The sequence below is a fragment of the Auxenochlorella protothecoides genome, assembly GCF_000733215.1.
Source record: "Auxenochlorella protothecoides strain 0710 unplaced genomic scaffold scaffold89, whole genome shotgun sequence".
Taxonomy (NCBI): domain Eukaryota; kingdom Viridiplantae; phylum Chlorophyta; class Trebouxiophyceae; order Chlorellales; family Chlorellaceae; genus Auxenochlorella; species Auxenochlorella protothecoides.
Window position 1 is genome coordinate 88609 of NW_011934129.1, and position 24316 is coordinate 112924.

The window sequence follows — 24316 nt, forward strand, 5'->3', positions numbered from 1 at the left end:
TCATATACACACCTTCAGCAACATCGACCAAAGAGGGCAATGGCCAATATAGGACTGACAAACTGGACATCAAGAGCATGAGGCTTATTGTATAAGGGGGATACACAGACTCTGCGATGCTGGATTCCAATGGGTGGATTCATTCTAGCAGGAATAAGGCTTGAGCTGGGTGGTGCTGAGGTACAAGGTGAACAGTAAGCAGGACCTAAAGAATGTTGGCGTCGTCCTCACCTCCCAACATCTGCACTGCATGCTGCCTGTAGCAGCTGGCATCTTGGCAGGTGCATGTGAGGTCCTCATCCTCTGCCATGATCTGCGCAGCTCCCAGCCAACCCCTGCTCATGACCACGACCTCGGGAGATTGAGAGCCAACCGCCGACCGCTTCTGTATCCTGGAAAGCAGCCTGCGAGAAGGCAAGGGCTGGCTTTTGCGCAGGTGTCTCCGTAGGAGCCCTTCAGCCCTCTCGGTCCACGTTTCCAGTACCTATCAACCCCTCGGCCCTCCTTCGTACCTTTGGGCTGTATAGGGTCCTCGCACCTGCGACAGGGCGCAATGTACGACCACGGTCTTCACACCAGGCCCAAGCTCGGTGTCAATGAACTTGTCGACATCGGCGTCCTTGTCAAAGCTGGCGGCGGGGCGATTGATGCAGCCCCGGATGTGCCCTCCCTCGAAGTCGTAGTCTCTGACGTCAAGGACCACAACCCCGGCTCCAGCCTCACTGCATGCAGGGATGGGGTGTACTTGGGAACTCGATGTGGCACCATCATGATCATTCAACAACTCTGGCTTAGTAGGCCGGGTTCACCACGCACCTCTGGAGCAGGTTCTTGACCTCCCTGGCGGGCATGGCCCTCAGGCGAGGACTGGCCATGGCCACCACGGTGCGCTTGGGAGCTTGGCAACGCAGTCCCCTGACTCCAAGCCTGAGCATTGACATGGGTGAGGATCATAAAGTGAAGTCGAGGTCACAGTCCGTGCCCATATCCCTCGGAACTCCCCCATTCAGGCATTCCTTCACAATCAGGTCCTCCCAGAATCAATGCCACACTCACGATGCGCTATGTTACAGGGCCTCGGTACACTGGAGCAATATGGTGCACACCTACGAAACAGCCTAACAGGAGAAGTACATGCCCAGACGCTGGGATGCGCAGTGCACGGGAGATGCATGCATGGAGGGCCGCCTGTACATGGGTCCGGGTCCCAGCCTCAGTGCTCAGGAAATGCACACACGAAGGGGGGGGGGGGACTGCTGTGCACTAGTCCTCCTCCCCCTCCTCATCGACACCTGCATTCCAGTCGGCGTCGCTCTCCTCCCCCTCCTCCCCCTCCCCCGGTGTCCACGAGTCATCCTGTGGAGGGGTGGCGTCCATGATCTTGCGATGACCAGGCCTGCCTGCAACTTCCCCTGACGGGGGCTTGTGCGCTGCTCCCCCAGCACCCTCCCCTCCACGGGTGCACAGCAAGGGCCCCTCCCACAGCTTTGAGCCATTCAGCATACTTTCCAGCCGATTCCCCTCCCCACCAAACACCTCACCTCGCTCGCCTCGCCCGGGCCCGACCACCGACCAGACTGCCACATCAGCCCCAGCAGTGCGGCCTGCCAGTCCTCCGTCCCCAGCATGCTCAGCATGCTCCCCCTCGACTCCCACCAGTCGCTCGGCACCACGGCCGCGCCTGCCTCGTCACGAATGAAAGGCGGGGGATGTGACGCGCGGGCTTTCAGCGAGCAGGGGTTTGGCGTTCAGCACACAGGGGCGACGCCTTGCCACCCCATGTGCTGCTCGCACGCCACACTGTCCATGTGCATCCGACCAACAGCAGACGTCCTTTGCTCACTCTACTACCCTCCCACCTGTCTCCAGGTCGTGGTTGCTGGGCAGTCCTCCTTTCTGCAGCTCAAACTCCAGGGTCTGGCTGCTGCCGTTCCCCTGGAGGTCCAGCGACCACACGAGCCAGAGGGGGGGCCGCTGGTACTCGCTCCTGAACGTGACCAGGGCCCTCACCTCAGACCCCGTGCTGGTCCGATGGCTGTGGAAAGCGAGGCCGGAATGCGACAGCTTGGCAAGCATACAGGGTGCACATGGGGATGCACATCGAACAGAGCCCACATTGGTCCTAGCTCTGGCATCATGCCTGCCTGGCCACAAGCTGCCAGGCACGCGCCGCCTGCACTCCACATGATTCTCGGACCTAGGCACCAGAGCCAGGGGACCCCCCACACTGCCTCTAGCACAGCCCCAGTGAGGCAGCTCTGCACTGTCAAGCCAAACTGCCAGGTCAGCGTGATCCCTGGACACCCACCGAGTCATGAAGGGCGGCTGCTCCAGGCGGAGCGAGCTGGGGCGGTAGGCCTGGTGCAGCCGCACCTCCACGTGGTCTATGAAGCGCGTCTCCTCCCCGCCATCCAGGCCCACAAAGAATTCCCACTCGTGCTTGTTCTTGCGTGCCTGGGCATGAAGGTGTGGGGGGCCTTGGCAAGGTACGTGGCCCTGGGTGGCACAGCGGCCCAAGGAAATCACCATCTGGCATGGCTGTGGCGCTGCCGTGGCAAGACCAGGCCCTCCCTGCCCCTTCTGTCCTGCACCCTACCCTGGGTATGAGGGTGTGCCGGTTCCCAAAGCGAAGGACGAGGTACTGCACCCCCCGCTCGGCCAGGTCTGCTTCCTCCCGGGAGATGGCCAGCTCCCGTGCGGCGTAAGCGATTGGGTAGTCCTTGCGCAGACGCTCCTCATCGGCAAGGGCATGCGTGCCAGACTGGAGGGAGGTGGGCTGCCTGTGAGAAAGGGATGGATGGTGAGATCTGAGAAAGGCCCCAGCGCCGCCGGTAGTCGAGTCTGCCCTGCCAGTGTTAGGCCAGCATGGAGGCAGCCAAGCAGGATCATGAAGGAGGTCCTTCAGACCCCACAGCCGACAAGTCTCGACCTGCACATTGGGCAGTCGCGTGAACGGCTCTCCCTGGCTCTGCCCGCGTCCCCGGGTCGGGGCACGGCAAAGAGTCTGTGGAAGCAGAAGCTGCAATATCGATGTCCACATGCGGTGATCAGGGGGTGGCACAGGATCTCCTGGCACAGGGGACACAGGCATGTGTCTGGTACATCCTCCTCGACGAGCACAGCTTCCTGGGGAGCCTCTGGGGCAGCAGGGTCCGCCTCGACCTTGCTGACCACCACCGATAGGATCCCTGCTTCTCCGGCCTCAGGACTCTGGCTCGTGTCCACCCGCTGCCTCTTCCGCTTGACCATGTGTTGATGGATCGTTTGTGAAAATATTAATGACAATGTTGGCCCTATTGTCAGAGCTAAGGAGTGTTGCATCTCGGAGGGCACTCCGGCATCCGCGTCATCACTTCAAGGTCGGATTGATCCCGCATGGCAACACGGTTTTCAGCATAAGACCACTGGAGCTGGTCTCGGGTGCCCTTAGCAATCGGAATAATATAACTATCGCATGGGATGTATCAATGCCTCCCGTGAGTGAATCCGAGAAGCGTGCGGCGAGTGTTAGGGGGTGGGCACTCTGTCCAGCACCCGCTCAGAACGCATATCCCCGAGCACAGAAGGAGTAGACTGGCGCGATTGATTGCATGCTGGCGCCGAGCCAGGCCTGCCGACTTACAAGATTCAACGTGAGGCTCTGGGGCCCACTGCATGGCGCCAGGCACCCACCACCGCGCCTCCACTGTGAGCATGGGGACGCCCGCCCGACGGTGTGGCCTGGCCTGGAGCCTTGGCGCCAGTCTGGCGTGAATGAGCTGCGCGGCTGGGGGCGAAAGGGTCCGCAGAGCGTGCCAATTACCCCTGGCACACCCGCCCCGGAGTGTCGCTGGCGATGCCTGGCCGACGCCGCAGTGGCGGTGCTCCAGACCCCCGACCCTGCGCAGAAGGCGGCGCTGACGCACGCTGCTTGGCACGCCGTCAGCAACGGCTCGCTGCCTGTGGGTGGCGAGCCCGCCGCCGCGCCCCCGCCCTTCCCAGCCCGGCCTCCACGTCCCCAGGTCGGCATGGGAAGGGGGTCGAGTGCTGCCCCATCAACAGTGGGCGGCGTAACGCCCCCATCGGCACCCACCTGGTACCTGCACCAAGGCCCTCAGCTGGATCCAGTGGCTTTGCTTGACATCCTCCCCTCCGTGCAGGCCTACCCATCACATGCATGAACAGGTACCCCTTCTCCTCCCCACACACCTCCCCACACACCTCCTGCCTTCCAGCTGGTGGCGCCGAAGCAGGTCCCCACCGCCAAGGCCTCGCGCCTTCCCCTGCCCGCCTACATGCTGCACAGCCTGGCCCACGTGGAGCTGAACGCGGTGGACCTGGCCTGGGACACGGTGGCGCGCTTCGCCGCCGCCCCCCTACCCCGCGCTTTCTTCCTCGACTTTGCGCGCGTGGCGGACGACGAGTCGCGCCACCTGCTCTGGTGCCTGCAGCGCCTGGGGGAGCTGGGCCACGCCTATGGCGACATGCCCGCGCACAGCGTGCTGTGGGAGGGCGCACAGGCCAGTGCAGGTGGGTGCCTTGTGTGGCGGTGGGGTGGTCGTGGGGAGCAGGTGACGGACGAGGAGGTGGGGTCACACAGGGACCAGAGCATGCAGACAGGTGGGTGGATGCCGGTCGAGGAAGGGGGACCGTGGCGGGGAGGAGACCAAGCGCTCTGTGCCCGTGACCCTTCCGAGCGGCATGGACGACCCGCTTCAGGCGGGCCCAGGCCGCTCGCCATGCTGCAGGGGACGTGGGATCCAGGCTGGCCGTCGTGCCCATGTCCCAGGAGGCGAGGGGCCTGGATGCGGGGCCACGCCTGGTGGACCGTCTGGTGGGGCTGGGGGACGCCCGCAGCGCCGCCATCGTGCGACGCATCGCGCAGGAAGAGACCGCGCACGTCGCCGTGGGTGGGTCAGAAGGGGATGGTCGGTCGCCGTGCTCGTTGCGTGGGGAGGTGCTCTGCCCCACTTGTGCGCAGATGTGTATGCGCATCTGGCCACGGCTCCGAGGCCCCCCAGGCCTGCCTGCGAGCATTGTGCCTGCGGAGGCGCAGAGCGGAACACCGATCGACGATGCACCGCTTCAGGCTCCCGCTCGCCACCCCTCCCCGCCCTCCAAACCTCCAGGCGTGGTGTGGTTCAGGGGCGTGTGCGCCGCGCTGGGAGCAGACCCAGGCCATGCCTTCCGCGCCACGATATGCACGCTGTGCCCCGACGTACTGCGCGGCCCCTTTGAGGCCGGGGCCCGTGCGCAGGTGGGGCTGCCACCTGAGTGGTACGACCCGGGCTGCTGGCCGGAGGGGGAGCGCGAGAGGCTCGCCGAGGCGCTGCGGGCGCGGAAGGAGGGCGCGCTGGACGGGCGCACGGCAGCAGAGGTGCAGGGCGGCGGGCGTGGGGACACGGCAAGGGGACCCCAGACGGCACTCTTCTCGAGCACCCTGCAAGACGCAGAGAATCTGGGCGCCCTGCGTGCCCGCCTCGAGCACTTTGTCGCTGGCGAGACGGCGAGGGCGGCGCCTGCGTCTGCTGCGTGAGGAAAGCCTGACTTGCAGCGGAAGCGACCTGAGGGGGAAATCTCTGCAATGCGATATATCCACATCGTCGGGATTCCTCTATCATTGTTACTTGACGTTGTACAGACTGCTGCCATCAAAGGTCCATGTCATTTCCATGCATCCCACGACGTGGCACTGTGCACGAGGGCAGTCAGACGGGAGCAACCTAGCAACCCACCACTCTGGGGGGCCCCGGGTCCCACAGCTCCTGCCCCAGCCGCATCAAAGCCCTGCAGCCGCCACGTTGGCGGCCAGGCGCTCGTGCAGGGGGCGCCCTCCCTCCGGCACCTCGAAGCGACGCCCCGTGATGGTCTGGTACAGCAGGATGTACCGCCTGGACAGCTCCACCACCAGCTCCGCCGGCGCGGCGGGGAGCACGGGGTCGTTGTAGGGGTCGCAGGCCCCCCGGAACCAGAGCCGCAGGAACTCCTTGTCCACGTTCTCCGGCTCCTGGCCCGCCGCGTGCCGCGCCTCGTAGCTCCCGGCCAGCCAGTACCGGCTGGAGTCCGGGGTGTGGATCTCGTCCACCAGCCGGATGGTGCCCGCGCCGTCCTTTCCAAACTCGTACTTGGTGTCCACCAGGAGCAGGCCGCGCTTGGCGGCCTCCGCCTGCCCGAACCTGAAGAGCTCCAGGGCGGCGGTGCTCGCAGTGTCCCAGTCAGCCTGGGGTAGAAAGGGTGGGGGGGGTGATGTTTGGCGGGAGGGGATGGGAAGGACGCTCTGGGGTTGGTACTGTATGTCAGGTAAGGGAGGTTGGTTCATCATGAAGGTGCAGGCATCCAGCAACACAGCCGATCCTTGAGCGAGCACACCAGGGACCAGGAAGATGACCGGTATAGAGTTCCTGTTCAGGTGGAGTCCAGGCAAAGCAGCCCAGGCACACACCCATACCCAACACACCCACACCCACACAAACTCACTGACCTGGCTCATGAGCCCCTGCTCCACGATCTCCCGCGGCGTGATGGGGACGTCATGGGTGGCGGCCTTGGTGGTGGGGGTGATGACGCACTGCGCCAGGCGCGCGTTCTTGGCCAGGCCGTCGCGGAAGGTGTTGCCGCAGTAGGTGCGCTCCCCCGCCGCGTAGTGCGTCCAGAGGGAGGTGTCGGTGCTGCCGGTCATGAAGCCGCGGCACACGAACTCGACAGGGAACACCTCGCACTTGGTCATCAGCGCCGCGTTGGGGTCGGGGAGGGAGAGCAGGGCGTTGGGCACGATGTGGCGCGTGGCCTGCATCCACCAGGCGCTGGTCTGGTTCAGGACCTGGCCCTTGAAGGGGACGGAGGCCAGGATGCGGTCGAAGGCCGACTGGCGGTCAGTGGTCACGATCAGCAGCCGGTCGCCCAGGTCGTATGTGTCACGCACCTTGCCCTGGATGGATGGCGTGGGATGGGCGGAGGGGGTGATGAGGAGGTGGGAGGGGTGTCCAGAGGAGGACAGCGCAGACCGACCGGTGAGCAGGGGTACTGTACCTCATACAGTAAGGCAGGACCCCTCCAGCCTGCCTGCACCCTCTCCCCTACCCGACCCACCACATAGTGTGTGCCAGGCAGGTCGAGAGACGTCTCGGTCAGGCAGTCGTCCAGGGCGGCCTCAATGAGGGGAGTGAGGGAGGGGTCCAGCCCCGTCACGGCCTCCACCGTCGCGCCCTGGGCAGCGACCCGGCGACCGGAGCAGCGCCGCGCTGGCGCGTGTGCAGGGACAGAGTGGGGAGCAAACAAATGCGGTGTCATGGTTCTATGGCGTGAGGTGCTGTGGCTGGCCTGTACCCGATGGCATGCCGTCAGGCAAGGCGAAGCCATGGGCTGCACTGTCGGCCAGATGTGCAGCAGCTTGTGTAAATCCCTATGCCGTGGGTCGTATCTCCTAACAGACGAATTCCTTACTTGGGTCGATGTAATGCACTGCAGCATGCGCGATTTCGAGCATTGATTGGAGGACCCACCCTCGAGAGGGCACTCGCCGACACAGCGCGCCCAGCACGGCCAAATCAAGTACAGCGTGCATGGGCCAGTCGATGAACCGCAAGGCGACCCGCTCCAAGACCATGTAGATCACTGGTGGAGCGATGCGACAGGTTCAAGCTCGCACAGAGCGCTAGATCATGCTCTGTCGCGCTGCTGTCCGAGCAGCGCGCAGCAGGTGCTGTGGGTGTGTGGCGAGGGTGCGCGATTGTTGACGTGCATGCAGACCGGTACCCGCTCGTCGCTGTATTTCTTTGCTTTTAACTCGTCCAGAACTTCCAGATGTCCATGTATTGGCATTATTGCACCGATCGCATTCGACCACAGGCACGTCTCGAGCGAGCGGGTGTCCCGTGCATCCCTCCGCTGGCTGTCCAGCGGCAGCCTGCCGCCCGACCCCAGCCTGGAGACGGGCAGCAGCGCATTGGAGGCGGCCAGCGACGCCCTATCGGTGGCCAGCACCTCCTCCAGCGCCGCAGCCGAGCCCTGGGGCCCCCTGCACGCCTGCATGGCGGGGCTGGATGCGGTGCACTCCACGCTGGGCCTGCCCTGGTGGGCCACTCTTTCCTTGCTGGCGGTGAGCGTGCGGGGCGTCATGTTCCCGGTGGCCCTCAAGGGCATGCGCGCGGGTGGCGCGCTGAGCCTGCTGCCCGAGGCCCAGGCCGCGGCGAGGCGCCAGTGGGAGGCGGGCGGGGGCGGGCGACGCGTCCCTGGGGTGGACAGCGAGGGGGCGCCTGGCGGGGCGGGCCGGCTGACGGGAAAGCCGGGCACGTCGGGCTCTGGGCGACGCGGCGCAGCGGAAAGCATCAAGTCAGACCGAGAGCCAGGGGCAGAGGACGGCGAGGCCACGCCCCAGGACATCCCCCGGAAAGGCCCGCCCCTCCCCCTGGTCGTGCACCACCTCGACCGTCTGCGGCTGGCGGCAGGCCTGCCCCACCCCGGCTGGGTGCTGGGCGCCCCGCTGCTCCAGGTCCCCTTCTTCGTGGCGGGCATGGCCACGGCACGTGGCCTGGCCGCCACGCACTGGCCTGGCCTGGAGGTGGGAGGTCTGGCCTGGTTCACTGATCTCACCCTGCCAGCGCTGGAGCTCGGCAGCGTGGCGGCGCCCATGGGCTCCCTGGGCCTGGTGCTCCCCGCCGCGATCATCCTCTCCATCTCCAGCGTCCTGGACGCGGCGCTGCGCGTGCCCGGGGGCAAGGCCGGGCAGGGCGACGACCGCGCGGCGCTGGCGCGCTTTGCGCTGCCCTACGTCCGGCTGGCCATCGACATCGGCCTGGTGCCCCTGTTCATCATCGCCCTGCAAGTGCCCCAGGGTGAGCACAAGATTTAGGGGGTTTGGGGGGGCTAGTGTTCCAAGAGATATGGGGGAAGCAGGTATTCTCTGCTGATGTCGTACCGCCTGGCTTGAAAATGACAGCTGGGCGGGAGGCAGCGGCCAGCCCCTTGTTCATTCCAAGGATCCCTCGTCGCTCCACACACTCTTGGCCCCCCTCGCCTCACGAATCCAAACACTGCCCCCTCACCACCTCCACCCTCAAACTCCTAACCACGCAGCCGCCCTGTGCTACTGGCTGACCAGCAGCGGCATCACGCTGCTACAAGGCAAGCTGCTCCGCTCCTCGCCGGCCGCCAGGCGGGCGCTGGGGCTGGAGCCGGGCCACGGCACGCAGAGGGCGCCGGCCGCCGCGACGGCCGCGATGGCCGCAACCCCCAAGCCCAAGACGCTGGAGGGCAGGCCACAGCCGGCGGCCAGGGGCCAGCTCTCCCTGGGCCTGCGCCGGGTGCTGGTGGAGGCCCAGTCCGGGGACGAGGGAAAGCTGTTCGAGCGCGCCGCCGAGCTGGTCGCCGCGCGCCAGCCGCGCGCGGCGCGCGAGGTCCTGCTCCGGGTGCTGGAGCTGGCGCCGCGGCAGCCCAGTGCCGCGTTCGCCCTGGGCCAGATCAGCGCCACGAGGAAAGCGTGGGACGAGTCGGAGCGGTGGTACGCCGCTGCCGCCCAGTGGCACGAGGTGAGAGGGGTCTGCTGACGGTGCCTGAGCGCTTTGGACTCCTCCTTTCGTTGTGCAGATGGTGTAGATGCAGTGGGCAGGTGCCAGCAGATGCACGGCGGACCTCCCTCCCTTGCACACATGGTCCCTGTCATTTCAGACGCTTGGTCTGCATTGCTGGTCGCGTTTTACCGACTCCCACCCCAACATCCCACAGGATCCACAACTCGTCGCCCGCTCCTGGTTCGGGGCGGGCGTGGCCGCGAAGATGCAGGGAGAGCCGGAGCGGGCCCTCCCCATGTTTGCGCAGACCGTCCAGACTGCACAGGTCGGCACGTGGTGGGGGTCTCATCATGGATTGGGTGACTGTATGGCGAGGTGCTGTTTGCTGCACTCCCGCAGGCCAAGGGGTTGCTGCTGGGCCAGCCCTCGATCCCTTGTCGTGATCACTCCAAAGCACCCACCCACCACGCGGAACAGACGGACGATCTGAAGGCGCGGGCCCTGGTGGCCCAAGCCTCCGTGCACCAAGGCCTGGGCGAGGTGGGCGCCGCCATCGACGTCCTGCGCGAGGCAGCGCAGTACGACGACAAGGTACGAGAAGTGGGGGTGGAAAGAGGGAATACCAACCTGGTGTCATGGCTGTTCTGCGCTCGTGAAGGTGGTCTGATTTGGAAGACGGCCCATTCCTCCGGCTAGTAGGTGGAACCGCCGTACTGCACGCTGAAGGGTGGCGGCTCACTGAACAGCTCATCAAACATGTAGCCAAACCGACCACCCGCACCCGCTCGCATCCTGCAGGTGGAGGCGCAGTTCATCCAGCCCCTGCTGCAGCGCGCGTTAAAGAAGAAATGATGCGGCGGCATTGATCACAGCATGCTCATGCCGACGCCCCTCTCACTTGTACTTGTGGACTGTCTGTACAACTGCATTCAGACCCCCTTTTGAGAGTTCTGGGGTGATCTGGCATCACGCTGCGGCAGGATCCTTGCCCATACCACAGACGGTGGCATGCCATTGTCCTAGTCCTAATACCACGACAATGGCAGCACTGTGAGTTGATAAAGGAAACGAGACCTAGAGTGTTGTTCTCACATACTATATGGTGCCAGGCTTCTGGGACTCGTCAGCGGCCTGAGGTCCTGCGCCCAGGTCTTTCTGGAGGTCCCCAAAAGATACAGTGGCAGTCCCTCGTCGTGCAGGGCCCCTCTGAGAAGGGTCTGGCGCCCAGCCCGTCAGGTAGATGGCCTGCGGCAGGATTGTGGAGGGAGGGTTGCATGACCTTGGCCTTGTTTTGGACCGTCGCTTCCTTCAGGAGCTCAAATCTGGCTGCATGCAGGCCTGGCAGGGTGGCGATAGAAGCAAGCAGTAGATTCCTGCATAGAGGCCAGCCCAGCTGGACTGGAGACCTGTGATCGGAAACTGGACACCACCTCATGCCCTCCCCAACCTACACCCATCTCCATAGCACCACAAAGACCCACCCTTGCCTGAAAGGTGGCTGGTATGCCCTGCTCGGGCTCCCCCTCCTTCCCAAACAGGGAGGAGTAGATGGCCGCGGTGGCCAGGGCGGAGTCCCGGGGCAGGAAGGCCCGGCGCTGAGTCAGCGCATTGGTCTCGGCCAGCTGGCGAAGGTGCCGCACCAGCTGCATGGCGTCCCTGCGGGGGCTGGTGAGAGAGCCAGCTCTTCTTCCAGTTGGCTGGAACACCGCTCTTTTCATTTGGCAGGGCCCGCAAAGGCTTCAAGCGGAGTGGTTGCAGGGCAAAAGATGCGTCCTGCACCCCTGTTCCCTCCGGTCCCCCAACTAACCACCCAGCCGCACCGGTATTGGACTTGGATGTCGTCCACATCCACGGCGGGGATGGTGAGGCCCGCCCGCGTCAGCAGGTTGCCGGCGTCGCGGACCTGCGCCAGGGGGGATAGGCGCGGCGCCACCCCCCCCTCCCGCTCCTGCTGCGCCAGGGTGCAGGCAATGCGCAGCTCCTGCAGCGTGGTGCCGCCCAGCATGGCGCCCAGGAAGAGCCCGTCTGGTTTCAGGGCATGCCTGCACTGAGTCAGGACCCCCTGGAGATGAAGGAGGTGGGGGACTCGTTGGCAACAAGGAGCTATCGTGATGTGGGGGTGGTGCGGCCGGTGGATGAGAGTCTTGAAAAATGGTACAAGAACGAAATGGTTGGCCGGTGTCAAGGCCAGGGTCTGACGAAATGTTGGGCAGAGCAACTGTAGCCGACAACCCGGGGTCTCCGGGAGCTGTGGTTGTTCAGAAGTCCCTCGTCTGACTGCGGTGCATGCCAGCCTGATGCGAGCACGCAGGGTGGGCTGCCCGGGTCAGACATTGCTGTGCCTCCATGGTGCAGGCGATGCGTCACAATCGCTCGTGTGGTTGCCCGGGGCACGGAGGGTACACGTTGCACTGGATAAGACGGAAAGATCTCCGGGGGAGCAAAACCAGGCACCCATACCTCCCGTCCTTGCTGAAGCACTTCAGGAGCAACCAAACTGTGGTACACGCACAGACCAGCCCCCTCAAAAGACTCTGGCAGCTCTTGTCAAGACAGCAAAGGGCCACCCAGAGAGCTCAAAACCATAGATTCCACCACCGTCATCTCACGGGAACATCGTTGATCCAGTGGAGTCCCAGGCAGGCAACGACAGCTGTGGCAGAGGGGAAAAGGGCGGGCGTGACTGGACGGCTCGACCTGCCCCACGTTGCATGCCCTTCCTTTCTGGACTGGCATCCCAACACAGGTGTGCCCTCCGCAGCCTCCCCACCCGCTCACCATCGTATGTCCCAGGAGCCACCGGCAGGGTCTCATTCCGGGTGTCGGTCCAGTGCACATATGTCTGGGGCGTGGACCGCGCGCTCGCGGCATGCAGCCTGGCCAGTGCGTCCAGCATGGCCTGCGACGTGTCCACATGGGTCACGTGGCGGGTGCCGGGCGCCTCCCGCTCCAGGCGCTCCGCGACCTGACGGCCGGCCCCTCCCAGCACCAGCACCGACTCGAAAGCCCGAGTGCAGTCCTTGAGCCGGTCCAGCAGCCTGTCTGCCACCTCATCCTGGGATGGAAGAAGTGGAGAGGGAGCCGTGGGAGGGCCGCCGGGGGGGTCCTCTTGCTTGTACATGCTTTGTTGCATTAGGTAACCACCATGAAGACCATGCACACCGTGCCCTCATTCCCACGCACCAGGAGAGGATCGGGGCCGGGGTCATACCTCGCAGCTCGATCCCTGTGACGAGCCTTGAGCTCCCTGGATGGAACAAAGAGACATCCTCGGTCCGCCTCCATCAGAGGCCAGGGTTATGTGGATGTCTCGGGGAAAAACAGCCTCATGAATGCCGGCGCCCCTGCAGACCCACGCACCCATCGAAGATGTTGAGGGATGAGTCTGATGCCGTCACCGATGTGTGCAGCAGATACGCCGCTTGTCGCCAGGCCTCGCTGTGCGCATCTTTGGAACGTGCCACAGCGCGCAGCATCAGGACCAGCGGAGGGTTTTGCGATAGGGCACCCGGAGGGAGCTGCAGGGAGAACCAACTTGCGCCGATCGCTGAATGGTTTCCATTGAATAAAAGTGCACCTTGCGTGGTGGGAGTGTTGCTGCTGTATACGACTTACAATCATGTTTGTAGGGTTGTCGCTGCAGTCCACGTGGCAGGGGGCAGACCAGAAGATGGCTCCCTCAAAACTCGGCTCCTGGCGCCCTCTGTAACCAGGCAAACTTGATGCTGAATAAGTTATAGTGTACATGGTTCATCATGAGATATCAGAAATTGGTACAGAGCTGACAGCGGGGGTTATTGTTCCTGGGCGCCACTCAGGCATACACGGGCCTGTTGAAGATCCAGGAGAACTCCACGGCCGCGGGCGGCGCGGCCTCCGCCTTCTTGGCCTTGCGCTGCGCCAGCTTCTCGAACCGCGCGGGCAGAGAGCAGAGCAGCTCCTGGGCGGCGCGGCCCTCCGGGGTCAGCCCCGTCTTGCCCTCCACGTCCCAGCGCCGGATGAGGTGGCGCAGGATGCCGATGTAGTCGCCGGCGGTGTACACCCCTGCCCGCTCCGCCACTGCCGCAAAGTCGTCGAACAAGTTGCGCCCCCCGTTGCGCGCGCCGTGCTGGCCGTCGTCCATGAGGTGGGCGGGCATGGTGATCTTGCGCATCATCATGTGCGCAAACGCCACCATGGCCCCGCTGGGGTCGCGCTGGAAGATGGCATCCATGGTCCGCGTGTACGCCGCCTCGTGGCGCGACTCGTCCCGCGCAATGGTCCCGCAGATCTTGGCCAGGGCCTCGTCCCCGGCGGCGACCGCCAGGCGGGCGGTGGAGCCGTGGCTCAGCTTGGTGGCGCGCTCCTGGAAGCTGGTGAACACAAAGGCGTGGTAGGGGTGGTTCTCCGTGCCCGGGTCCATGCCCGATGAGATGAGGCGCTGGATGGTGCGCTCCACCGCCAGCATGTCCACCCGCCCCGTCAGCCACATGTACTTGTTCAGCAGGTCGCCATGGCGGTTCTCCTCCGCGATCCAAGCCCGTGGGGGGGGGGGGGGGGGCGCTTGTTTGTGAGTGAGTAGAAGCAGTGAGGAACGGAAGCAGGATGCAACATGTAATTGAAGCAGGCCTCGTCCACTGCCGAAGCAATCACACGTGGCCCTGGGGTCGAGGCGCGCACCTGGTCCACTTGGCGTAGGGGTGCTGGCTGTGCCCTGTCTCATCGCGCACGACGTCCAGGGTGTTCAGCATGGCCATGTAGGTGGGCAGGGCCTCCTCCGTGATCATGTCCCCCACCAGGCAGACCAGCAGGTCGTCGGGGATGGCCGCCGATCGCGCCCGCAGGTCGCCGATCTGGTCGAAGAATGCCTCCGAGTTCGAGGCGGGGAGGAAGTCGGTGGGCTGCCACATCTCGTCCACGGGCGTCAGGAGGGGGAGGATCTGGGACTCGAAGACGGGCGCCAGGGAGGCCACGCAGTCTAGTTGCTGGGCGCTGGCGGAGTGGAGCACCTGCGGGGAACAGGACGGCGAGGAGACATGGGACATGACCATGAGTCATGACGAGAAGGGCGCAACAAGCACCGCACATCCAACACTGCTTGGCAGTCCTATGTAACTCTCACCTCCTGTCGAATGATGGTGGGGGAGAGGTTGAGGGCCGAGCGAGGGGCTGCGACGGTAGCTGCGGCCACGGGGGTCGCCATGCGGGATCCCGCGCGCCCCGCCGATCGGCGACCCGACTGCACATGTCCGATGGGACCGGCGTGCCGAGACTGGATGGTCTTCATGGTGGAGACTGCGAATGGGGGTGATTGTATGGGACTTGGAGACCTGCGAGATCGACGACTCACAATCATGCGTACATGCCGACCGGAGCTCATGGACAGACAGGTATGGGTGGGCTGCCTACCTGAGGCCTGATGCATGCCGAGGCTGTGACAGTGAAATATGTGTTGAAGTCTAGCGCCGATAGGGAGCGTCGCAGACCTTGGGCGAACTGATCAGCGAGTCCTGTTGCAGGAATTTGCGGAGGCCTCCGGATGCCCAGTACGTGCTTGGTGAGCGATGTTCGTCCTGCGCGATGATTGCTCTGCAATGCCAACAAATGTGAATCTATGCCTTTGAATTCCTGTTTCAGTGCTCCTTATACCCCCTTCAGCCTAGCATCGAAGCACAGGAATTCTGGCAGCTGGACTACGTGCAAAGGGCACGTCTCGGTATCTGAGGAAAGCGGGGAATAAAAGGTGTCCGCGCGCTCCCTGCGTCATTGCGCCGACGCCTTCGATCTCGCGGGCGGGGTGGGACATTGTAAACAACGGATTCCTATCGGTCACGCCTGCCGACGTCGGCAGGCAGCGTCAATCGCACAGAGGGCTATCACGCACGAGTGGAATGAAATCAGAGGGAGAAGGGGTGGTAGTCGTGGGGTGCTGCAGGGGGGCGGCTGGGGTTCCAAGCCCAGGGGCGCCGCCGCCGGGGGGTTCAAGCAGCCTGCGGGCCAGTAGCCAGCATGGCAAGCCCCTAGGGCGACCTTTCCTCCTCTGCCCCCGGGTACACCATATCACCCGTCTGCAGCTCCCGCGCGCCCGCCGCGTGCGCCTCCGCGCCGGGGTCCACCTGGCCCGCCCCGCCGTATGGCCCGCCGTGCGGCGCCTCCTCGCCCACCTTCCACTCCGGTTCCTGCATGGCCGTGCTGAACTGCACCCCCCGGCTCCAGGCCGGCCACAGCCCGGGCCACATGCTGGGGTGTAGGCCGGCATGGGCGGGCTGGCCCCCGCCCGCGTCCGGCCCCGCCTCGACCTGCGGCGACCCGCCCCCGCTGCCGCCCGGCTCGCGCGCCGGCGCCGCGCCCGCGCCGCCGGGCCCCGACCCCGCCAGCACGGGCAGGGCGGGGTGCCAGAAGGCCGCGCCGCCCGCCGCCCCCGTCACCGCGCCGGTCACCGCGCCCTCGAAGCCCTGTGCCGAGGGGGGCGCGGCGTAGGCGTAGGCCGGGCCGGCGGGCGGGATGCCCGCCGCGGGCCCCGCCAGGCCATACATGGCCGCGCTGACGGGCTGGCCCACCACCGCGTCGGCGCGGGCGACGTGGGGGCCCGGGTCTGCCGCGCCGCCGACGTGGCCGCCGTAGCCATAGGCGGCGGCGGGGGGCAGGCCGCTGGGGCCGCCGTAGCGCATGCCGCCGCCCGCGGCCAGAGACTGCTGCATCGCCTGCTGCGCGGCCATCTGCGCAACGTTCTGCTCGTGGATGCGCTGCAGCGCTGCGCTGTCCACGCGTTCCCGGTCCGTGAAGCCCCCGATCTTCTTGAGGTACAGGCGGTACTTCTGCGCAGAGGGGTGGACCGGGTGATGGGGTCGGGAGGCGGGGGAGAGGAGGGCGGTTGGGGGTGAGAAGAGGAGGTCATGGGTGGCTATCAGGAATGACGACGCCTACAAAAACTTGGAGCGCCGGGGGCAAGGGGTGCAGACGTTGTGCAGCGACGACGAGTGCCACCCAGGAGGCCCATGCCATGAGGAGAAACTTTGCACGATCGCCCAGGATGCGATCGTTGCCCCTGGCCGCACGACCAGTCCCGGCCTGCCCTCCCGGGCAACCTCTCCCAACTTCCGCCGCCCCCGACCCGCACCTGCAAGTGGCTGGCAACGTTCTCGCGCGTCATGCCGTCCACATTCATCATGGTGAGGATGTTTTTCGGGACGGCCTGCTTCAGACCCTGGTGCGGCAAGAGATCGGAGGCGAGGGGAGATGGTGAGGGGCGAGCGCACGAGTGATCTCACACGGCCATCCGACTACAGGGTCCCAGGCCAGCCCTCCTGTGCCTTGCATCCCACTCCTGGGACAGCATCCAGGTCGAGACCACGGATGCCCGCGCCTGCAACGACGGCGTCCAACCCCCTTGCCCCAGCCGCGCCCCAGCCCTCGTCCCATGCCCCACCCCCCCGGCAGCCTCACCAGGTGGCTCAGCGCGTTGATGAAGCGGTTGTGCAGCTCCTGGGTCCACACCAGCCGCGCTTTCCTGCCGCCCTGCTCCCCGCTCTCCACCGACCCGGCCGTGCCCGAGTGCTCCAGCGCGGCCGACCCCAGGCCGGTGCCCCCCGCGCCGGAAGGCAACCCCCCTGCACTGCTGGCGGCGGCCGGGCCGCCGGGGTCCGGCGCCGGCGCGGTGGGGCTCCTGGGCGTCCAGGCCCCGGCCCCGCTGTCGGGCTCGGGGTTGGGCCGCTTCACCCCCGCCAGGGTCCCCGCCGTGCCGGCCTCGTGCAGGGACTGGCCGGTGGCGGAGTAGGGCATCTCCGCAAAGGCCAGCATGGTCGCCGCGGCCGCCGCGGAGACGTCCTGGGACGTGAGCGGCGGCGGGGGGGGCTCAGAGCGCGCCGGGGAGGGGGAGTCCCCCGTGGGGAGGATGAGGGTGTCGTACTCGGTCAGGTCTCCCAATGACACCCGACTGGTGCCGGGGCTGTCGCCGCTCATGCTGGTGCTGGGGGGAAGGAGGGGGAGGAGGGGGAAGGGGGGGAGAGTGGGGCCACGCCGGGGAATGGAGGAAGTGGAGGGGTCACCGGGGTGACGGGTTGCACCCGAAAAACCGTACGCACCAATTGGGGGGAGTTGGAGCAGGGGCGAGCGGGCATCGGGCTTACATGAACCCTGGCACTTCGCCGAGAAGGCGCGCCCAAAACAGGGACGGCAACTGGGCTGTGCCTGGGCCCCCTGGAGGAGTGCTCAAACTGACAATCTTGGAGCCACTGCACCAGTTTGGGTGCGGGGCAGGGAGAGGGGAGGGGGTTCGCGAGAACACTTCGGGTAGAAAACAGATATGATCGAGAGTGAGAATTCCGATTGGGCCGCGCTTTCCTTCTCTCGTCCTCACTGCTGGGAGGTTTCACCAAAGTCTCGGGGGATGCAGCGACGCGTGGATCGGGATCGTTGAACATATAAATATAAGCTGGCGATATGACGGAAGATACGACGAGCGGGAGCCGGCTGGGGGGCGATCGGGGCCAGGCTCCGCAACCCACCACCGCCCCTTCTCCCCAGCACCGCCCCATCCTGTCTGTCGATCGCACGGAGGAGGCGATGGCTCAGCGGCACATCCTCATCCCAGTAGATGATACCGATGTAAGTCTTGGGTTCAAAACTTGCAGTATGGAGCCGTGGGGCGGGGCTCCCACGGGAATGTAGGTCACGTAGCCATGCAGGCGCTGGTTAAAATATGTGTCGGGTTCCTGCAGCTCAGTTCTGAACGGGCGTGCCTCCCCTGCAGGACTCCGAAGTGGCGATATCCTGGGCAACCAAGAATGTTTACCGGCATGGTGACGTCTTCCATCTGGTAAGGGGGCCATTTCATAATAAGGATCATGTGTGGAGGAGTATTGTTCCATGGTATGTGCATCCTGGCCCCGAGCCATGCCAGAGTATATGTCAGAATGGAATGCGAGTCGCCGCCTTGCTGCTGTGCTCTATGACCGCCCGCACGACCTCCAATCCTCCACTCCCAAACTCTGAACAGCTGCATGTTGTGCCTGAGCCGACCATGGTGCACATCTGGGGCGGGGTTTACGTACCTCCGGACGAGTCTGCCGAGCTGCAGGAGGTGACCGAGGAAGGGTGTGGGAGGGGTTGCCTCCTCGGGGAAGGGAGCAGATGGAGTGGGTCAGAAGGGGTCATCGGGCATCTTGCAACTCCAGCAGTTTTTGCAGAAAGCCCTATGCTAAAATGGATCTGGACACTCCTGAGATCTGTTGCTCCTGGTCCCGACCCCTCCGCCCGACACGCCACCAACTCAACCCCACGACACCTTGAACAGATCGAGGACACCAAGCACATGGTGTCGCATCGCTTTGCAGAGGCGCTTGTGGCCGCCAAGGTATGGCTTTGTTGGAGAGCGATTCACATTGCATTGTGGACGTTCGTCCAGGAAGCCAATCATATGCCTCCATCAAGTGTACCCCCATCGTGCCCTGAAAGCCAATTCTGTACTCAGCGCCACTCGACGTGGCCCTTGCAGGTGCCGTTCAAGCTGCATGTGATCGTTGGGCCCTCTGACACAGACTCCATTGCCAGGGTGGTGAGCGCCAAGGCCGCTGATCTGGGGGCGCAGCTGGTCGTGGTCGCGCGGCACAGCAAGGGCAAGCTGAAGGTGTGTAGTGGTACGGTCGAGGGGAGCAGGGTTTGCTGGGGACTGGAGGGATGGCTTGAATGTTGACAGTGAAGGGTGGGCAATGAAAGCTTCCAGGAAATTCTGCACTACCCCGTGCAGGAGTTTCTGGTGGGCTCGGTGACGGCGTCCATTGTCAAGAGTTGCACGTCACCGGTGCTGGTGGTGCCCCATCCCTCGATTCCATGATTTGTCGATGGCTGGGCAATGACCAAGTGCTGAGGGAATCCCTGCTGACATCCTTTTGAATGGTCTCGTGAAATGCATGTTCTGTGCCATAGCGTATTGTCAGTACAGGTGCTGGCACCATGGGTCTGATGAATGCATACTCACCGATTGTGTAATGCATGGCAAGTCCAGATTATCAGGTGGTGACTGTCAAAGACAGCTCATCGGAGCTGGCGTGTCTTCATGAGTACTGGCAAAAGATTTGGCACAGCGTCTCAGCATTGCTGAGTATCCACCACATCGAAGGCCTGTGACAGAACTTTCAGGGCACCCTAGGGCCTTTGCGCTTCTTCCCAGCATTCCTTCCTGCTGGCTTCTGCGGCTGTGAGTCAGGGTCCTGCCCCATGTCCACCTCCTCCATGAGGTTGACTGTGCATGAAGAGGGAATGGTGTTTGAGCAAGATGCTGGCAGACATCGACCAGAGCTCAACACCAGGCATGCAAACTTTGGGTATTCCTGGCTCTTCTAGTCATGGGCAGGTTGACGCCAGGGACTCACTGTCCTCTGTCACAGGGATGTTCTCAGACTTCATGTAACTCGTGAAGAAGGACATCAACTTGGACTTGAGGATGTCCACTTGTTTGGAGATGGGCACTGGAAGTCAGGAGCATGAGAAAGGTAACATGTGATGAAGTGGATGCACCGGGCTATTATCACTTGGTGGCGCTGAGTCCAATTTCAAAGATGCATGCAGGAGAGAAAAGTCCGCCCCCCCCCCTCACCTTCGCTAGCTTCCAGATCCAAATTGAAGATGGGCTCGCCCTTCAAACTGCACTGGGCCTGCACACGGCCCGCCATGTTGGCAGAAAAAAGCGAGGCAAGGGGCTCTGGGTGTGCCTGCGGTACGGTGTCTCAACAATTGTATGGCGTGCTCTCAGGCAGACTTAGCTGCTGCCGGAAAGCGTAACAATAAGGGAGCTTGAGCACCGAACGTGCAGCCTGGGCCAACACCGGGGTATGACCTTATCGCGGTTCGGCTTTAATAAAGATATTTTGCTATAACTCCTATACGTTTCTCAAGTGTATGATTGAGAACAGAATCCTATATAGTTGAAATGCTGAAAAAGCCGACAGGACATCCTGCTCCACGTCACCCATCATTCCGCTGGGGAGACTAGTTTTACTCGATCGTTGACTGCATGAGTAAGCGTCCGGCTGATTGAAGCACCCACACCTCACATCGAGTCTTGACATGTTGCTAGCACCTTCCTTCACATTAGAAGACGCGCAGTGCGCCGCTGTGGACGCGGGTTACTGTTTCCCGGGAACGGACACACACACTCCTCTGCCTAGGCGTGCAAATCTCGCAGGTGATGCTCTGGCCCGACCGGTGCCGCAATGCACCATCAATGCACCATAAGCATACGCCTCCGATTGCAATCAAGCCCAACGTAGAGCAGAGATGGGGGCATCGCTCACGCCTCTCTACAATCACCCCTGCCAGCCTTCCTGGAATCCCTGGGAGTCAACTCCCTGTCTGCCCTGCGACGCAAGCTCCGACAGCAGATCGAAGCGGGTCCCGAAATCAGCCTTGAGAAAGGATCTTGGCCTGTCGCTGCATCGGCGGTTGAGCACTCAACAGAAGGTGGACGGGCAGTGCTGGTGCTGAGGAGCCCCGGGCCGGCCAGTGATGGACACGGCGTCGACAGCAGCGTGGTCTTCAGATCCCTGGTGCGCACCTGAGCAGGGGCCAAGGGAGGCTCATCCTGCCTGTACTGTCCTTGGCTGCTGGTATGCTGCAGGGGCCTGCTCTGTTCATGCTCACCCCTCCATCCCCCTGGCCTCGCCACCCCAGTCTGGAGCAGCCTGGTCCATCTACATCGGGCAGGGCAGCGGCGGCCTGGCCACGGGCCTGGGCGTCATGCTGACCGGCGCAGGGGACTGGTACGCTGGAAGCTGGCGGGACGGGGCTGTCTGGGGGAGGGGCCTGCACGTCTTCTCACCCCCAGCCGCGGGAGGAGGGGGTCCCAGCCAGGCCTGGCGCAGGGATTTTGCCGGCTCCTTTGATGGGCAGCCCTTTGGGCTCGGCCGCGCGACGTGGTGGGACGGCAGGCAGGAGCATGGCAGGTTCCATGGCACCCAACTGGTGGAGCAGGTGGGGCGCGACCGAGTCGACGAGGTGGTGGGCTCGGCGCTGCAGTCAGCCAGAGCAGCATGCAGGCATGCCCGGAGGCTTTGGCTTCGCATCGACTCCGAGCATGCTGCATTCGCAGCACAATGCCTGGCACAAGCCCCTGACCTGCCCAGTGCTCTTTCACGCATAGACGAGTATGACATGAGTGAGTAGCAGTGCAGGCTCATTTTCCCTGACAACTGATCCAATGGATTTCCAGTACCCTTGGTCTCATGCAATGCTTGAAATGATGCCTGAGCCTTGCTCATGCTGATTGACTCCAGGACATTACTCGTCTGCATGACGTGTTGGATGGCGGATCGTCCCGTCGAGGCAACTTGCCGTGGCAGCCGTGACCGCTCGCGCGCGCAAACGAGTCTCGGGCCTTCCCAAGCAGCCTGGTCAAGACACCGCTTGCTCCTCTAGGAGGCATTACAGACACCTCCCTCCCGCTCCATCGAACCGATTGGCATCGCTGAATCCTCCCGATCGTGGCATACAGCCGCTGGAATCATCGCCGCACACCCCCACCTGCACTCGCCCCGTCCTCTGGCCGGCGCGGGACCACCGCGGGATGCTGGGCTGAAGAGACTGCATTGGAGGGGAGTCGGGAGCTGAATCAGGTCTCGAAGGTGTGTCGACGGCGCCCTCTATGTTGTCGTGCGGCGCGAGATTAGCATGTCGGCCAGGGGCCCACCAAGGGGTGCCTTTATTTGCCTACCCAGGCTGTCAATGCCACTCCCTGGCTTGTCCCCGCGGCATTGGGTCCCACTGCACCCTTAACTCCCCTGATCAGTTTGTCGCAAACTCCTCCCACTTAAGCAACCCCTTACGACTGCCCCCCCCCCCCCCCCCCACCGCATGGCCGACGACTTCGAGAAGGCGGTGTTCTACGCCTTTGCCCAGCCCGGCACTGCCCCCGCCGACGTGTCGGCCCGGGCCGGCGCCGCGCTGGAGGCCGCGCGCGCGGGTCCCCAGGCCTGGGCCCTCTGCCTGGCCCACCTTCGCTCCTCGGCCCACGCTGAGGTAAAATTTTGGTGCCTGCAGACGCTGCACGGCCTTGTGGGCGAGCGGTACGGCGAGCTGGCCCCCGACCAGCGTGACGCGCTCAAGTCGGCGCTGGTGGGTACCGCGCTGGGCGACCCCGGCCTGGCCCCCTTCCTGCGCGCCAAGCTGGCGCAGGTGCTGGTGGGCGTGGCCTGCCGCGAGTTCCCCTCCGCCTGGCCCGCCTTCTTCCAGGACCTGATCGCGACGCTGCCCGCTGGCCCCCCCGCCGCCGACCTCTTCTGCCGGGTGCTGGTCGCGGTGGACGAGGACGTGGTGTCGCTGGAGGTGCCGCGCTCGGCGGCCGAGGCGCGCGCCAGCATGGCCTTCAAGGACGCCATGCGCGACCTGGCGCTGCCCGACGTGGCGGCGGCGGCCACGCAGCTGCTGGCCGCCAGCCACGCGGCCGACCCGCCCGCCGCCGCCGCGCTGCTCCGTGCCCTGGCCCGCTACGTGCACTGGGTGGACATTGGCCTGGTGGCCAACGATCGCTTCGTCCCGCTGCTCTTCGGCGTGCTGGGATCGCGGGACGAGGGCCTACGCGCCGCCGCAGCGGGCGTGCTGATCGAGATCGTGGGCAAGCGCATGGAGGCCGAGCCCAAGCTGGCCCTCATCCAGCAGCTGGGCGTGGTGCCGGAGGCCGCCAAGTGGGCTGAAGGCCTGCCGGGGGCCGAAGACGGCGACGCCGGGTCGGAGCTCGCCGCGAAATACGCCAGGCAAGGCGGCTGATACCGTTATACCAAGGGGGTGGGGGAGTCTTGAGAAGGGGGGGGGCGCGGTGGGTGGTACCTTGAAAGTGCGGGTGAGGTAAAATGGAGCAGGACTGACGCATGCAGGGAAGGTGGGGACTCTCTGCGGAAGCGAAGTTGCCTTACCCATCTGCGAAAATGTTGGGGTACTCGTGGAGCCTGGCACAGTGCTCCCCCCCCCACCAGGATCCTCACTTGTAAGCCACACATTCAGTCACCTCCATTCCCTCTTCTCCCCCTCATTATGATCCACAATGACAGGTTGCTGGCCTGCCTGGCGACCGAGATCCTGGAGGCGGTCAAGAAGATCGAGAACGCGGTGCTGTCGATGGCGGCGGTGGGCCTGGCCGTGGACGACGAGGCGGGGCGCGAGGCGGAGGCCAGCGCGCGCGGCGCCTGCGCCCTGCTGGACGCACTGTTCCCCGCGCTGCTCCGCGCGCTGGGCGGCGGTGGGGAGGAGGTGGTGGCCGCCGTGCTCCCTTTCCTGCTGTCCTACGTAGGCTGGGTGCGCGCCGCGGCGCGGCGCAAGGGCAATGCCGGGGGTGGCGAGGCGGGCGCCGGGGCCGACGGCGCCACGACCCCGGCGCGCGGCGCGGCGCACCTGCCCGCAATCCTGGAGGCGGCGGCCGCTGCGGCCCGGTACCCGGCCGACTCGGCGGTGCCCACGGGCGCGCCGGCCGGCCCTGCCGCACGCGCCGCGGCCGAGGAGGAGGAGGCGGCCATGGCCGAGCGGCGCCAGGACCTGTTCACCCTGTTCCGCAACGCGGCGCGGCTGGACCCGGCCGCCGCGCTGGCCTTCGTGCGCTCCGCGCTGTCGGCCGTGCTGTTCGCCCCCGACGCGCCCTGGCAGGGCGTGGAGCTGGCGGTGGCGCTGCTGTACCAGCTGGGCGAGGCGCCCTCCGACGCCGACCTGCGCCCGGGCACGGGCGCGCTGGCGGAGCTGGCGCTGGGCGTCATGCGCAGCGACCACCCCGCCGCCGCACACCGCCTCGTGGCCCTGGGCGTGCTGGAGGCCTGCGTGCGATACGCGCGCGTGCTGGCCGCGCCGGGTGTGGCCGCGGGCACGCT

General features: G+C 64.9%; 10 protein-coding genes across 10 annotated transcripts in view; 6 read left to right on the plus strand and 4 right to left on the minus strand.

The window, feature by feature from the left end:
- Window positions 1-487: 487 nt before the first annotated feature.
- F751_6434 (hypothetical protein) lies at window positions 488-3249 on the minus strand (the record flags this gene model as incomplete). The annotated part of the gene is made up of 6 exons (XM_011397489.1): window positions 488-722; window positions 1537-1681; window positions 1860-2035; window positions 2309-2454; window positions 2597-2780; window positions 3086-3249. 6 exons carry the CDS (start codon window positions 3247-3249, stop codon window positions 488-490), a joined length of 1050 nt encoding a protein of 349 aa, XP_011395791.1.
- F751_6435 (hypothetical protein) lies at window positions 554-835 on the plus strand (the record flags this gene model as incomplete). The annotated part of the gene is made up of 1 exon (XM_011397490.1): window positions 554-835. One exon carries the CDS (start codon window positions 554-556, stop codon window positions 833-835), a length of 282 nt encoding a protein of 93 aa, XP_011395792.1.
- Window positions 3250-3654: 405 nt separating the features above from the next.
- F751_6436 (Uncharacterized protein) lies at window positions 3655-5515 on the plus strand (the record flags this gene model as incomplete). Its single annotated transcript, XM_011397491.1, has 4 exons — window positions 3655-3687; window positions 4215-4509; window positions 4728-4889; window positions 5109-5515. The coding sequence occupies 4 exons, from the start codon at window positions 3655-3657 to the stop codon at window positions 5513-5515; spliced, it is 897 nt and encodes a 298-aa protein (XP_011395793.1).
- A 243-nt stretch (window positions 5516-5758) lies between these two features.
- F751_6437 (Phosphoribosylaminoimidazole-succinocarboxamide synthase, chloroplastic) lies at window positions 5759-7269 on the minus strand (the record flags this gene model as incomplete). The annotated part of the gene is made up of 3 exons (XM_011397492.1): window positions 5759-6199; window positions 6461-6907; window positions 7069-7269. The coding sequence occupies 3 exons, from the start codon at window positions 7267-7269 to the stop codon at window positions 5759-5761; spliced, it is 1089 nt and encodes a 362-aa protein (XP_011395794.1).
- Window positions 7270-8008: 739 nt separating this feature from the next.
- Window positions 8009-10340, plus strand: F751_6438 (ALBINO3-like protein 2, chloroplastic; the record flags this gene model as incomplete). The annotated part of the gene is made up of 5 exons (XM_011397493.1): window positions 8009-8813; window positions 9055-9506; window positions 9703-9813; window positions 9966-10079; window positions 10287-10340. The coding sequence occupies 5 exons, from the start codon at window positions 8009-8011 to the stop codon at window positions 10338-10340; spliced, it is 1536 nt and encodes a 511-aa protein (XP_011395795.1).
- Window positions 10341-10583: 243 nt separating this feature from the next.
- On the minus strand, window positions 10584-12773 carry F751_6439 (Putative methyltransferase At1g22800; the record flags this gene model as incomplete). The annotated part of the gene is made up of 6 exons (XM_011397494.1): window positions 10584-10733; window positions 10970-11144; window positions 11309-11550; window positions 12098-12141; window positions 12267-12543; window positions 12672-12773. 6 exons carry the CDS (start codon window positions 12771-12773, stop codon window positions 10584-10586), a joined length of 990 nt encoding a protein of 329 aa, XP_011395796.1.
- A 529-nt stretch (window positions 12774-13302) lies between these two features.
- On the minus strand, window positions 13303-17429 carry F751_6440 (Acyl-[acyl-carrier-protein] desaturase 5, chloroplastic; the record flags this gene model as incomplete). Its single annotated transcript, XM_011397495.1, has 7 exons — window positions 13303-13992; window positions 14123-14476; window positions 14590-14762; window positions 15632-15707; window positions 16028-16285; window positions 16588-16674; window positions 16914-17429. 7 exons carry the CDS (start codon window positions 17427-17429, stop codon window positions 13303-13305), a joined length of 2154 nt encoding a protein of 717 aa, XP_011395797.1.
- On the plus strand, window positions 17393-17776 carry F751_6441 (hypothetical protein; the record flags this gene model as incomplete). Its single annotated transcript, XM_011397496.1, has 1 exon — window positions 17393-17776. The coding sequence occupies one exon, from the start codon at window positions 17393-17395 to the stop codon at window positions 17774-17776; it is 384 nt and encodes a 127-aa protein (XP_011395798.1).
- A 713-nt stretch (window positions 17777-18489) lies between these two features.
- On the plus strand, window positions 18490-19302 carry F751_6442 (hypothetical protein; the record flags this gene model as incomplete). Its single annotated transcript, XM_011397497.1, has 4 exons — window positions 18490-18549; window positions 18763-18822; window positions 18964-19095; window positions 19216-19302. 4 exons carry the CDS (start codon window positions 18490-18492, stop codon window positions 19300-19302), a joined length of 339 nt encoding a protein of 112 aa, XP_011395799.1.
- Window positions 19303-22316: 3014 nt separating this feature from the next.
- F751_6443 (Exportin-T) overlaps window positions 22317-24316 on the plus strand; it is a gene marked incomplete at both ends in the record, with an annotated part of 5962 nt that continues 3962 nt past the window's right edge. Inside the window, 2 exons of the mRNA XM_011397498.1 lie at window positions 22317-23188; window positions 23510-23753. Of these exons, the coding sequence (XP_011395800.1) occupies window positions 22317-23188; window positions 23510-23753 (1116 nt within the window). The remainder of the gene's footprint in view (window positions 23189-23509; window positions 23754-24316) is intronic.